The following is a 14,979-nucleotide window of genomic DNA, read 5'->3' on the forward strand; positions in this document are numbered from 1 at the left end:
ATTTGTATTTTGTATAAAGTCATGTACCGAAGTTATTGCAGTAATCACTTTGAGTAACTCGGAAAATGAAATTTTGCGGATAAAATCTGTGGTGATACTGATATCAAGGTCCATTTTCTTTGTACAGGATGTTTTCTATAGATGCCACTGTAACATTTGTTGAAACTTCAACTGGAAGCCTCATTGTTTATGTAATCTTCCGTAGTATACGTTTCCCCTGCTTTCTCCCGTATTCCTTTTCAGTCCTACAGTGCATCTAAGCCTACATTTAACGCAAATTCCCACCAATAAGACTCACAAATAGTCAGTAGTAAACCGCGTGCTTGAAACAGAATACTACGCTTGAAATGTCAATCAAACTATTATCAGTTCTTACGGAGTAGACACGAAACGCTGAGGTAAAGAACTGCTCAGTCGTTCGTAACCTACATAATTTATCTTCATGCGACGTGTTAACGCCCGATAATTCGATACTGTGGTAACCTGACGTTGTGTAATGACAAAGATAAATCACACTTAACAAAGCTTTATGTTGTCACGTATATGGAGTGACTGTACACGGACTTTGGATTGGTAATTGGATTTATTGAACCCTTACAGATCCGCGACTACAAGTAATTATAACCGTCTCACTGATTCGCACACTTTACAGTTCACTAGAGCGCACGCTGAAGTCTTCTCAACCTGCTGTGTCTTCCGGTAACGGCTTCCAATGGCGGACGTTCCCTTTCCTCTGGGTTCCCGAACTGTCCCTTTGTCTCAGTTACAGCAACACTTGACTTGTCCTACTACGTTTCGGCACGGACTGCACAGAAATATCGTTCCTCTGTTGCATTCGTGTATGTTGGGGTTCACATTATTGTTTGTCTATCCAATTGTTAATCTGGAAGCATGTTTGTTGCAGAGCCGTTACTTAGCAACGGCTGTTGTATATTGCCTTATTCCACTGCCGTTTTCTAGCAATGGAACTACATGCCACAATATATATATATATATTAAAATTATAGTGCCATGAGAGCACATTTTAATAGAAATGTACGTCTGAAGTATGTGGCATTGTACTTGTGTACCAGACTTTTCGGTATAATATACTGTTAAGCGGCCTCCGTAGTCTAGGGGTAACGTTCCCACCTCATGACTCCAAGGTACGCGGGTTCAAACCCGGCGGAGGTCGTGGAATTTTTAAGGGCGGAAAAATTCAGGGAACAAGTCCTCCGGAAGGGACTTTAAGCCGTGGGTCCCGTGTCGTAGATTTACGGCACGTAAAAGAACCTCATGTCTCTAGGAGACCTCTGAGCTAAATTTAGGCAATTTCCCGCCCAAGTAGTTTCCAATGCCTCCGGTAGATGGGGGAGCTTAGGTACCACTGCCAGAGGAGGGACGACCTCACTGGCAGAAAGGGACTAACTATCAGATACCACTACCAGTAGAAGGCCGAAACCTCGCTGGCAGAATGGGGCTGATAGTAAGCACCAGTCCCGGTAGGGTATGGAGACAGTAGAAATTCGAAGGGGGACGCACAATAGATCAAACTGGTCGCGGTGCATTGGGTAACCCACCCCCTCAGTACTCAATAATATACTGTTCCCATCTTTTAAGTCCTGAATGCGAGGGCAGTTTGAATCCTCGCCGTGAGCACTTCGATCTTGGTATCATCACTGGGGATTATAAAACGAATACGATAAAGGTAAAGTTGTCTTTGTGCGTAATTAACCACCACGACATTAAACCGGATAGTTCGACGCATTCTTAACCTCGGCACTAGATTGAAGTGAGTAATTAGCTTCAGACTCTGGCCGCCTTACCGTCGGAATAGAACCCCCAATACGCATTTATATAAGGCTGTGTGGGCTCCAGAGCAGAGCCTGTCTGAATCGTATAGAGAATAGAGAAACATCTTGCCCTTTTCCGGAATCGAACGACGAATTTTCAGTCCTCCATCCTATAGTCTAGTCACTAAACCGCCCAACAGAATGGTCTAGTTGTAACAGTATGAACTTACATTCGAGAGGTACTTGATTCGAACTCTACCGGGATACCTGCTATCCTGATGAAGATCTGTGATTTTCTGCAGTCCATTTTGGCTACTGCTGGGATAGTACATCAATTTCGCCTTCATTGCATCCTTCCATATCCTTTATATTCCATTGTTCATTGATCACCTCATCATTTATTGCAGATAAGCATCTTTAAATAACCAAGTACTATCTGTCTGTATCTATTTGTCTGTATGTCTGTCCATCTATATATCTATTTGTCTGTATGTCTGTCCATCAATCTATCTATCGATCGCCCTTGTGGACCTTGGCCTCTTTTTGAGTTTCTTAATCCTATACACAGACGGTAGGACTCTTTGGACGGGGGATCAGCCCGTCGCAACGCCGCTGCCCACATACAGAACAACACAAACATAGAATAAACGCACACAGACACATGCCTTAGACCCCGCGGCCACTGTGATCGGCAGTCACCGTACTGAGCGAGCTAATTTTGTTACATAAACATTTGTGTTTGATTCCAGAACATCCATATCAAACTGTTGTAGTGTTTCCATGTAACAACATTTGTTAAGATAATTAAATTGTTAGAACTGTCAGTCAGTAGGTCCTGCCAGCAAATGAAAGTTGAGGTTCCTGTGGCCTCTCGGTTTACGCGTGCCCCCATCAGCTTGACGGTGAGCACCAAGTCGCCACGTACGTGAGACACTGCACGCTCTCTCAAGCATAATAATAATGAGACAGTATGTCCGTTATGTCGAAACACCCCGCTATTGAGCCGAATAGGGGCGTGGAGTTAAAGCTCCTTACGTTAAACACTTCGACCCTGCCATGGATGTGGATCCGGGGAGCAGAACCGCCAGTATGTAATGGGTAGGACGGTGTATAGCCTCCAGAGCCAGTCTCGACGAGAATCAGTTACATGTGCATTCATTCAGCAGTGGCTCTACAGCCCTTTGTTGTGCCCTGGCCACTTTTTCAGTTTCATAATCCTATATACAGTCGGTAGGACTGCTTGAACGGGGGATCAGCCCATCGCAAGACCTCTACCTACACACCGGACAGCACAAACAGACTAAACGCATGCAAACATCCATGTCTCGAATGGGATTCGAACCTACGATCCCAGCGTTTGAGCGGGCGAAGATAATTCATGACTTAGACCCCGCGGACACTGTGAACGGCCTTAAATGTGCATGACGCGCATAATTCTCGCGCTTTCGTTCATTTTTGTTTAATTATCTCCCAAACGGCAAAACTTGCGATAATAATATGGTGGACATAAAACTGGTATTCCATTTATACACCGTGTTACTAGGATGTAATGCACATACATAAGAAACAAAAACTTGTAATAAATCTTCTGTGACAGAAGATGTTTTGGATTACCCGTATATCCTAGTAGCCTGAATAGCTCAGTCGGAAAAGTGACTGGCTACAGGCTGGACGACAGAGGATTTGGAGTTCGAGTCCCTGTAGGGTCAAGAATGTTTTCCTCTCCATGTCATCCAGATCGGTTCTGGGGCCCACCCAGCTTTCTATCCAATGAGTACCGAAGGCTCTTTCTGCTGGGTAGAGCGGCCGGGGCGTGAAGGTGACCACTCACCTTAAACTAGTGCCTAGGTCAAGAAAATGTGCATCTATACATTCACTCTCCCATAAGCCTTCCTGATGTAGTGCTTTACATTTTACTTACATATACTTTGCACCACATCCTAACAGTGTAAGGCAGTTTAGTCTGTATTTTGCACCACATCCTAACAGTGTAAGGCAGTTTAGTCTGTATTTTGCACCACACCCTAACTTAGACCATTGGTATCACTCAACTCCATTCCGTAAAATATTATTTTCCAAATGTCATGAATGAATTGATACCCTCCAGAAGTGCCACTGCAACTTACCATCTTTAATAAACATTTTGAGTCATAGTGTATGATACTTTGTTTTGTATTTCTTTGCAGTGATATCTTGTCTGAGCAGGATATTGAGGTATGTATCAACACTCAGTATTGATTCAGTAGATGTAGCATTAACGTAGTGCATGATGTTCTTGAAGGCCATACATAGAATGTTGATTTGAGGAACTATATGTATTGTTTTGTGAAGTCCATGCAAAGAGGTCAGGAGTAATGACATCCACAGGGTGCACAAATATGTCTGGATAAGGATGCCAAATTGTAAAGAGTGTCCAGCATATGTCAGTATGTTTTATACCATTTATTGAGGTCCCACATCCAAAGACCAAATTCTACAGTTGTGTAGATGTGCCCCTCCATATTTAGGAGGTTTGGTTCAATTCACAGTCCCCATACCCACTATCCTGAGTACAGCATTTATGGTTTCATTGAGTTTTGCAGGAAACATTGGGATATACATAATTTCCAATTCATCATTTGCAAATCATTCTACCATTCGAAGCTCTGTAACCTATACATTTGAACAATGACACTAAAATCTCACATTGTAAAATGAAGTGTCTTTGCGATTGCTGTAGGGGTTTTGTTGAAAGTATGGCAAATACTGTTCAACCAAAATTATTTTCCCTCACTTTGTTAGGAAGTATGAACCTTATGCTTCCTACACATGCTTCATTTGTTGACTTATCTTTTCTTTACAAAGAAAATTTACCATAAGATTTTGGCATTATTTCACTCCGTGGGTTGGTATGTCTTTGTACCACAGTAGTTTTTTAAAGAAAAGTGTGTTAAACTTCATCTTATACAAAGTACCCTCACTGAGAATAACATTGGTTTAGTCCAGAAACAAAGTAACTGAAAAATTTATACAAGTATTTTATTAAAAAAATATGTCATTTCAGTACAAATAAACTAGTAGAAATTGGGCATCAAGCAATTTGGGGTAAACCACCGCACAGACAATTCAGGAACAAATTTTCCTGCTACACATCTAAATTGATTTCTTTATTTTCCTGTATATTCTTGATCACTGTACCAAACCACCTAATGGAAATTTTGATTTTTTTTTTTTTAGAAAGTTAGGCTTAGTGATTGAAAAATTAATTGTGAAAGGAAGAACTTAAACTTTAAATGGTTATCGGATTATAAATTCCTCTCAAGAGAGTATGAAGTTAAATGAGCTAAGAATGTACTCCTAATACACTATTGCTAGTGCTAAGTTATCCCTGTACATATGATATTTGTTTTCCATTATTGTTGCTAGTGCTAAGTTACCCATGTTCCTATGACATTTGTTTTCCCTTACTATTAATAGCGCTAAGTTACCGCCGTACTTAACGATATTCGTTTTCAACACAAGGTGTGTTATGAAGAAAGTGTTTTATAATAACCATTTCTATACAGTTTCTTCTTATGGGTGGAGTTATTCAGTGCTACATTTTCATTGGTACCGTTTTAAATTCTCATGCACCAGAACAAATTTTCATCTGTTTTACAAAGACAAAGCATATTCAAAATCACATACATTGGCCTGAATATAGTTACAATTGTCATCCACATTGGTTGTTGTCAGCACTGAACCATGTTGGAGTTTCACTTAATTACAGACGACACTGATAAGCAGAACCTGCCACATTCAAAATTGCTCCTTTATAAGCACAAGTCACAAAGACTCTCTCACAGTTACAGAGACACCTCATATTACATTATTATTGTGCATATCCAGTTCCCGAATTTTTATATACTGACGTTCATTTAGGCTGAAGAGGGATGAAGTGACAGGAGGTTGGAGAAAACTGCACAATAAGGACCTTCATAACTTGTACTTTTCTCCAAGTATAATTAGAATGATCAAGTCGAGGGGGATGAGATGGGAAGGACATGTAGCACGAATGGGGGAATGGGAATTCATATACGATATTGGTGGGAAAGCCAGGTGGAAAGAGACCACTAGAAAGACCAAGACATAGGTGGGTGTATTATATTAAAATGGATCTTATGAGAGACAGGATTGGGTGGTATGGACTGGAGTGATCAGACTGAGGATAGGGACCAATGGAGGGCTCTTGTGAACACGGTAATGAACCTTTCGGTTCCATAAGATGTTGGGAAATTCTTGAGTAACTGCTCTACTAGCGGCTTCTCAAGAACGGCTCAGCTCCATGGAGTTAGTTAATTATTACATGACCATGGAGAGGAATTTGAATGACCTAAATCATAAGTTCATGTTCAGACCAATGAATCAGAACGTTCATTCATTAGGCATGTTGAGAGTATCACAGTCTGCTTTCTGTGTGCCAGATCTCATTTGTAGCAAAGATAAGATTAATAATTTTATCCTGTTTCTGCTGGAAGTTCACCGTTTATGAGTAAGCATTTTGCAAAGTTGTTTTCATTACCTCCTGTGTTCCTACAACTTCTCTGCTCACATTCATTCCAAGTCTGTTTATCTTCTTTTGGTGTATACTCTTTTACCTTGGGGTAACTTGATGAATGGTCCAGTTCTGTTACAGCACAGAATTCCTTAACTCATTGACTAGTTAAGGACTGCCATTTATCAAGGTATCTGTACACAGACTCTCATGAGAGGAAAGAGTATGTTGGTATGGCCTGTAGCCTCTGACACCCTTACCCAGTTGTTGAGTCAGGAGCTGTGTAAACAAACTAATGCCACTTTGAAATTCTGCAGCCCTGTTGAAACTGGAATGTTCACAGTCAGTCTGTTTTAGAAACATAGTAGATTATGGGAAATGGTGTGTTTACCCAGTGTAATAGATATATAACAAGTGTCTCAGCAAAGTTGTGCAAAAATTGGATATTGCAGTGATACAAGTTATGTCAGTAGAGAATGCTACAGAGGGTCGGATGGGCATTGCCTAGGCCTTCTTTGTATTTACAGTTATTTTTCACAATAAAAAATGTAATGAACCCAGCTTAGCAAACATTCATAACAGCTACACAGGACACAATAAGTAGACCTACCCATTTCCATAAGATAAGTACATATACATGCATATATACCATAAGAAACACCAATGCATATCATACACGAAATACTAATATGAGATGAATGAATGTATAAGGGGTGGGGCTTCTTGGCCCTTGCACCGCGACCTACAGTGGTCTGTTGTGCTTATTATGAGATACTAATACACGTTACGGACACACGGGCACATAGAGGACAGCATATGCAAAATGGATGGAAGCACAGCAGTTTCATTAGCAATTTTATAGTCACCTGAAGATAACCGACGTTGGTCGAAACATGTAGCGTGATGTAGAGGAGATTTTAACATTTGAAACTTATAAAGGTTTAAAAAAGCAAGTTGCATTGTGAGATGGCTAAACACTAACAGGGATAAATGAGTGATGTGCAGCAGGATTCTATGATAAAATATTGTAGCATGGAGACCCACTGCTGAGTGGTGACTCTGTAAACAGCGGCCTTTGCTAGGTAATGCCCATAACATGCATGCATGCATCAATAGAAGAGCTTAGTTCAGGTGTGGGTTATTTGCCAGATGGTAAAGACATAAGCAGAGGACAGTGTTAAGATCTGTTACCAGGCAACAACTAGTGGAGACTATAACAGACTGAGAACACTAGCAAGTGTGTAAACCATTGAGGCTGCTGTAGTTACTTGTAGTTATGAGTTGTGTAAGTGGTCAATAAATCAAGTCATCAATCCGAACCCCATCTATCATCACACGAACACATGGCCATATTATTGTAACGCTTATGTTTCATAATGTTACTGTGGCTGCTAGGCTCAGACTTCTGACTGTTAGCACCTGAGCTGATTCCTAACTGAGCTCATTAGGAATTTAAGGTTGGTAGATAAAGCGTCGCCAAGACAGGTTCATCTCCAGGTACTTCATTGCCCATCAGTATCTCAGTGATGAACAGTATCTGTGAGGAGAGTGATGGGCCCAAGCATATAGCAGAATGTCATGATCTTGCTTGTCATTTGGGGCTTTAGTTTTGCTGGATGCAAAACCTTAAAATTGATGGCACAAGGTTTGAGGTTCTTTGTCTCATTTCAGAGTATTAGTTAGCACCCCTGCTCTCTCCTGGATTACAGTCTCATTCTCGCTCCTGTACCTTTCTGTGGTTTTACATTTCCTCCAGGCACATGATGGAGTGGTCATACTGCAGCATAATCATCGTACCATTTAACAGTATAATCTATCCAGCTGATAAACTATTATTAAATACACGGACTCGTTGGTGTCTACATGTCTGATATCTGATTTAAGATTAAGTGATCTGTAATTGTATGTAGAGTCTACTTCATGGAGATATGTTGTAAAAAGCATTTGACACAAGCCTGTTTTGAATAGAGTTCCTGTATTTTCTGATTCTTTTTTCAACTAAATTCTCCAATTTATTCACTGCCATCTGTGAGTCGATTGTCTAGAAAAATGTGGAAGCCGTGATGCCCAACAGCCCTATGGGCCTCCAGGGCCTGTCACAGTCATAGCTTTATCTTAATCTCTAATTTGTTTCCAAAATGAAAGACCAGTGTAGGACAGTGACTTGCATGATTGGCTATGGATAAGACAGCTGTAGCTAGTTACCCTTTTGAAAGTTTAAATAGAAGCTGGTGCTCATTCCTTGTGCCATTTAACAAGATGCATAACTCCAAGGGAACCTTACCCAAGTGATTATGATTCTCTGTGATACCGTGTTGCAGAACAGGTTCTCTGCCTTGTCTCTGGCATTCAAAACGGACAAACTCACATTAGTAACCCGCCATAACCGTCAGCAGCGGCAGAGAGACCAGGCCGAAAGAAACATGTCTACAGAGGTGATAGCCCTGAAAGCTGCTGTACATGTGAGTATGCATTTGCTCTAAAGGGAAATGTCTCGTACTAAACCTGGCAGTTCAAATAGGTCATGTACTAAGCTCCTTCAGCCCACATTACTACAGTTCCTCTGCTAAGATTACTGCTGGTATCATCTTATCATCCTTCTTGACCTTCCTTTTGTGTGTCTGCTTCCAAAGAGATCATGCCATCTGTGCTGCATGTCCAGCCCATTGTATCATAATTTAATGCCTTTAATTCCTACACTTTTGCATGCAAGAACAGTCCCATTGCAGGCATCTGTCTGTGCTTTTCATGGTTATTGTAGGATGAAAGTTGTTTCATGATTACCGTAGTACATCTGTGATTACAGAAGCCTGTATAGTATTTTCATAGGTTGTATTTTGTGTTTTTATCTGCCGGTGACCGCCCTACTCTAAAAGTAGCCAGTAAGGAAGCCACCTATACGTTAATGTTACTGTACAAGACCTTAGCAATGAAAGGCTTAGAAACCTTCTCAAGTCTCTTGCACCAACTACCTACCTACATAATAAGCTCTGTGGTACAGCATCATCTGTGAAAATTCCCTGTCATTATGGAATCTATATGTCCATTGCCATGTTACATAAGTCCACCATCAGGTAACATTCTGAGTCATTGCATTATGGCTCACATCCTGACAGCCTGTTTCCCTAAGGTCCATTGTAATATTATGCATCTGTCCATTCCTTGACCTCACAAGTATTTGTTTCTCCAGAGGTTTTCTCATAAAATCTTTTAGAAGTTTCTAGTTTTCCTTGTGCATGTTAAACATTTTTCATGACATGATGGTTACCCACAGGCAGGTTTGACTTGTTTGTGACTTGCTGTTTAGTAAGCAAATTTAAACACTTCTCCATGTGACACACAACTTTTGTCCATTGCAGAACCTCAACTACCTCTGCAAGGATTCGGAGTCTATTGAAATTCTTGGTAAGATTCAAGACCAGGTCGATGTGCTCCAGCAGTCAACTGAGCTAGTGTCCAGCTCAGCAGAGGTGAGACAAAGTGCTTTCTTTCTTTCAAATCACATGGAGAAACAAATTTAGTCATTATTTCCAGCATAACATGTTTTAGAAAGTAAATTTGCAGATTGTTATTTGGGTCATGTTCACAATGTATCATGCTTGAGAAATAAAAGTGTGACATGCCTTAAGAAAGCAAAAGTATTGGGGCTAAGGAAAATAAAGTGAATGAATGTAAGCACCATGAACCTAGAATAGAATAAATGAAAGGGGTTGAATGAATGAATAAATGAGTGAATGAGGAGTGAGCCTTGATTGGTCCTCTCACCATGATCTTCAGTGATCTATTGTGAACCCCCCTCTGTTCAGCCCCTCCACAAACAGTCCTGCATTTCAAATGAAGCAGAGTATCTCACTTAAAGGGGTGTCTTTTTAGTCGCCTGGTTCCATAAAGTGGTGCCCCATGTAAGTAAGCTCTAGCCTTACAATTACACGTATGTTCCTTCAAGTGACAGTGCCCTACTAAGAGTCCAGTCACTTGTCTTAACTGGTTCCTGTTTAGTACCATCACCTCCCCACATATTTCTGTCCAGGCGTGGACTGCCAGTGTTACCGGATTTTTTTATGTTCATTCAGTCTGTAATGGCCCACTTTGTGACTTTCTGAGATGTCACAGGCCAGTTCAGGTCCTATAAATGGATGTTCAAGATGTGTTTCTCCCAATCAGCGACTTCCTCTCATATTCTAACGTAACTGTACTATTGCCAGAAACATGCTTCTTTGTGAGGGCGTGGGGGTCCTATGCTTGGTTGGCATTAATAAGCACCATGGTGAATTTTGTGCTGTTTTGTATTCTCTGTTTGTTGTACTCATAAGGCCCGAAACTGTGATCTCCACTTAACCAAATATTATTTCAGGTAAATGCTTATTGGTTATGATGACTGGTTAAGGGAACATGGGAAATGGTCTGTCCTTACATCTTTACCTTCCTATTGTTAAATAGTTCGATGTCAGTTTACCCCCATCTTTATATGATCAGTCCAGTTCCATGTGTGTTTCTTGTCTTGCTGTACAGCACAGTTGCATGCCTTTCTTGTTGGCATTGTCTTGGCCCTCCTTTCACTTCTCACCATCATGTTTGTTACTAGATGTTATCTTCAGCCACCTGCCTCCAGTTTTTCTCTCTACATGGCCTTTCAGTCTCTTGCTGTATGCAATAATCTCTTGAATTATGCTTAACATATTGGTGCCAGAAACTATAATATTATGCTTCGATGCAGTTTGTTTTTCAAATTTTTCTGCAGTGATATATCAGTAACATGTTCAAAATATCGTGAATGTGGCTTCTGTTTCTGTATCTTTCAACCAGCAGAAGGTATTGAACTACCAGAAATTTAATTTTGAAGTTGAAAACTAAAAAATATCTCTACAAAATGACCAGGATGCAAGCGTTTTATGGATTTGCCAGGTTCAGTGTCCCGAGTCTGAATAGAACGTGCTGTCCCTCCAGTCAGTTCTTGTTTTTTCTCATTGTGTGAGTGATACATTATCTGTCAGTTGTGATGCTGCTGTCAATTCTCATGAGCTACAAATGACACAGCCTGTTTCTTTCTTTTGTGATGATTCAGTTTCTTCAATTATGTTATCAAGCTTAAGTTTCTTTTGCGTGTCAGTATCTCTTTTGTTTTTTTCTCTCCAATTTGTTTCGGGGGCCAGTCCTGACAGCATGTGTACGAATATGTACATGTAAGGGTACTGAGCACCCTGCTTCCATTGCTTCACACCAACATCATACTCCTATATATATTGTCTTGAAATCAACAAGAAGGTTCATGAGTTGGTTGCTGACCAGTCAAAGGCAGTTATTCAAAATGTTGCAGTCTTTTGTCCAACTGAGTTCAAGGGGAATTCATCTTGGCCAGAACAAATTATTCTGGCTTTGGTTTTCATCACTTGATTTAGAAAACTCCATTCAGATGTTTTGAAAGTACTTTTCAATGAACTATCACCAGCGCCCCATTCTTCAGAATATACTATGGTATGTAGACCTGTTGTTGGCAACGACTGCGAAACAACTAAACAACGGACGTTACTAGGCAACGGCCCGTAAACAGCAACAGAGGAACGGTGTATTTTGTGCAGTCCATGCCGAGATGCTATAAGCAGGACAGTTAGTGTGGGGTCAGTTACTCAGTCAATGAAGTGAAGAGTAGTTGGTTGGTGAGTAAAGTTGGAGGACTGTTAGAGTTCTGTCATCATGAGCTGTTGCTGCGAGAAGCTGTTAGCTGAGGCTGGGGACCATTCAGGAACCCAGAGGAAGGGGAACATATGCCATTGGAAGCTGCTATGAAGCAGCAGCTAGTGGAGACTGTAACAGACTGAGAATACCAGTTTGTGTGTGACAGTGAGTTGTGAAGTGTAGTCACGAGTTGTGTGTTAATGTGCTAAGTAAATCTGGTCATCAATCCAAAACCCGTCTATAATCACTCAATCACATGACAATATGTAGGTGACCAATATCACATCTTATTTGGCCTCTGAAATTGAAGCATTTGTTTTCATTACAGATGTTTGGAGCAGTACAGCAGGAAATCCGAGTGTCGAAAGCGATTGAGGTGATGCTGACACATGTCGAGAATCTGAAGCGTATGTACGAGAAGGAGCACACGGAGCTGGAGGAAACCAAGTGAGTTTGTATGCCAGTATGTTGTATGATTTACGGTCAGCTTCTAGTGGATTGAAAAGTGTTATGGCATGTTGGCAGGCGAGTGTTGCTGGAAAACAATCTTCTTGTGGAGGGTAGCGTGGACAGTACAGAAGCCACTCAGAGGAACCCACGACATCGCATCCTCAATTCTCTGTCTGGCCAAGGAAAACAGGTAAGAAGCCACACATGTTGGATGATTTTATTTCACTTATTCATTATCTTAGACTTTGTTTGGGCAATGCTGTGTTGTGCATTCTTGCATGTATGGGGGGAGTTTGAAAAGGAATGAGATTGACAACACTGCTCATCTTCAGTGGCCTGATTGAGATGATATTTGTGTTGTGTTGTTTCTGCAAGTGTGTTTAGCTAACAGTGCAAAGGTTACAAATTTTCATAGCATTTGTACTGTAGCATGTAGAGCAGTTGCTATGCAACAACTGCGAGATGGGCGGATATACTAGGGCCGTTTCTGGGCAGCAGCCCAGTAAATATATTCTCGTTGCTAGGCAACAGCTTCTTCATAATGCAACAGTTGGACTACAACAGTGGAAGAGCTGTGCTTACTACGTGGTCCATGCCAAGAGGTTATAAGCGAGCTGCAGTTTGGAGCTTAGTTAGTTGTCAGTTGATAGTCATTTTTATGGGAGTCTGTCAAGAGAGGTCTTGAGCTGTTAACTATCACTGGAGTACTGGGCATAAGAGAATCTGTCCAATGTATGTCCCATGCCCTTGCCTATGTAAGCACGGGCCAGAAAGGTGAATGCAGGCTGTATATGAAGTCGCTATGTGAACAGCTTTGCAGCGCCAGTCAATATTGCTCCTTTACAGAATGAGTGTCCTTTGTGTTCCAGAGGAGACGAGCAAGCATTGCAGTGTTTCGTCCCCTTGGTTCACCAGATTCCACAAAGACTTCAAATGCCTCCCTTACCTTTGGGGTAAGCTCAGAGCCTGAAGGCTTCATAATAAATAACTGTTCTAATCTGACCAAGTGAACACCAGAGATGTTTTGTGTTATTTTATTCATTACACTTATATACTTCAGTTTGCCATAAACAATGTTTGTCTTCCTTGACATGCAGCATTAATCTCGGAGCAGATATCATGGTGAGCCTTCCTGAAATGTCACTTCTTTAGTGCATGGTGGTAGTTTCTTTGGACAGTGACCATTTTCTTCATAACTGTCTGAAGACTTTAAACGTTACTGTCTTCTGGTGTGATGCTGTTGTCTGGCAGAAGTTTACTGACATTTTGGAGGAACCTGTTGCCCTTCATCTTCAGATGGACACACCGTCACATCCCAGAAGACAGTAATGTTGACAGTCATCACTGTGAGAGCCTCAGATCTTATCTGCAGAGTGTTCATACATGGCAGCAAATTCTTGTTGTAACATTATTCTCTTATCTTCTTTGGTGTATATCAATATTTTTTGTTAACAATGACAGAGAAGAGCTGATGAGAAGATAAAGTACTAGCTTAATCAAGCACAAACCTCAGAATAGAGCCGTGCCATAGCTCAAGCGGTTAGTCGCTGGCTTCCCACCATGGCGGCCCGGGTTCGATCCCGGGTCTAGTCAAGTGGGATTTGTAGCGGACAAAGTGGCCCTGGGGCAGGTTTTCTCCGAGTACTTTGGTTTCCCTTGCCAATCTTCATTCCACCGAATTGCTCCACAATCACCCTCACCTATCATCTGGGGCTGGTACAATAGGCCAGAAGTGGCCGCAGTAAATTCTGATGTGGGAACATCAACCACAAACCACATCATGAAAAGGCTAAGTTTTGTAACTTCCAACTGTAAACACTGAGCATATACAAGTGTCTCTCTTTCTGGACCTCATAATAAATAAAATAAAAGCTTATATGAATATGCACCCTGAAAACCTTTCTTAAGAAGTTATAACCGTTAGAAAAATGTCAACTCTGCCCTAAAAAACAGTGCTCTGAGAGAACTCTGTTTATGGTGCATGATGATAGCAGAGATCCATTTGATGCCGAACTAGTTACGTAAATCGGCTGGAGTAGGCCTGCACGTTCTTGTGACTTCAATCCTTGCAATTCTTTCCATGAGGATATTTGAAAACCAACGTTTGTTCCACCACAGTTGATACCGGAACGGAATCATGGCACAGAATTAAACAATATCCAAGTGAAATAAAGAATATACATAGGATCTCCGAACGCATGTGAGTTTCTTTTTCACACGGAGCTCAGCTGTGTGTTTGCAAAAATGGAGGCAATTTTGAGCCCTTCACATAAGAAAGTAAAAACAGTTAAGTTATTAATAATGCTAACTGCCATGTTTGCTGAAACATTGAAGAAACACGTATATTATTTGTAGCTTATTCCTGAAAGTTAAAGTCATATATTAGACTCCATCTGCAAAAACTGGAGGACAAGAATCAGTAATTCTGACCAGCCAACATTTGAGTCATAACACAAGACACACGCCAAGCTGGAGGCAGAAGTCTGTCATAATGAATAGAAGAAATTCTGGCACACTTCACTGTCTCCAACTCTATTTGAGTGAAGCAGGATTTCAGTTACATTCAGG

General features: G+C 41.1%; 1 protein-coding gene across 6 annotated transcripts in view; it reads left to right on the forward strand.

The window, feature by feature from the left end:
- The window catches only part of LOC111862452, a 120,502-nt gene that overhangs the window by 96,339 nt on the left and 9,184 nt on the right, over nucleotides 1–14,979 (forward strand). For all 6 annotated transcript variants that reach the window (XM_033750670.1, XM_023847858.2, XM_023847862.2 and 3 more), the window contains 6 exons: nucleotides 3,959–3,986; nucleotides 8,607–8,747; nucleotides 9,645–9,755; nucleotides 12,290–12,408; nucleotides 12,487–12,601; nucleotides 13,281–13,364. In XM_033750670.1, coding sequence (XP_033606561.1) covers nucleotides 3,959–3,986; nucleotides 8,607–8,747; nucleotides 9,645–9,755; nucleotides 12,290–12,408; nucleotides 12,487–12,601; nucleotides 13,281–13,364 — 598 coding nt within the window. The remainder of the gene's footprint in view (nucleotides 1–3,958; nucleotides 3,987–8,606; nucleotides 8,748–9,644; nucleotides 9,756–12,289; nucleotides 12,409–12,486; nucleotides 12,602–13,280; nucleotides 13,365–14,979) is intronic.

This window comes from Cryptotermes secundus, unplaced genomic scaffold (assembly GCF_002891405.2).
Source record: "Cryptotermes secundus unplaced genomic scaffold, Csec_1.0 scaffold816, whole genome shotgun sequence".
NCBI classification, from domain to species: Eukaryota; Metazoa; Arthropoda; class Insecta; order Blattodea; family Kalotermitidae; genus Cryptotermes; species Cryptotermes secundus.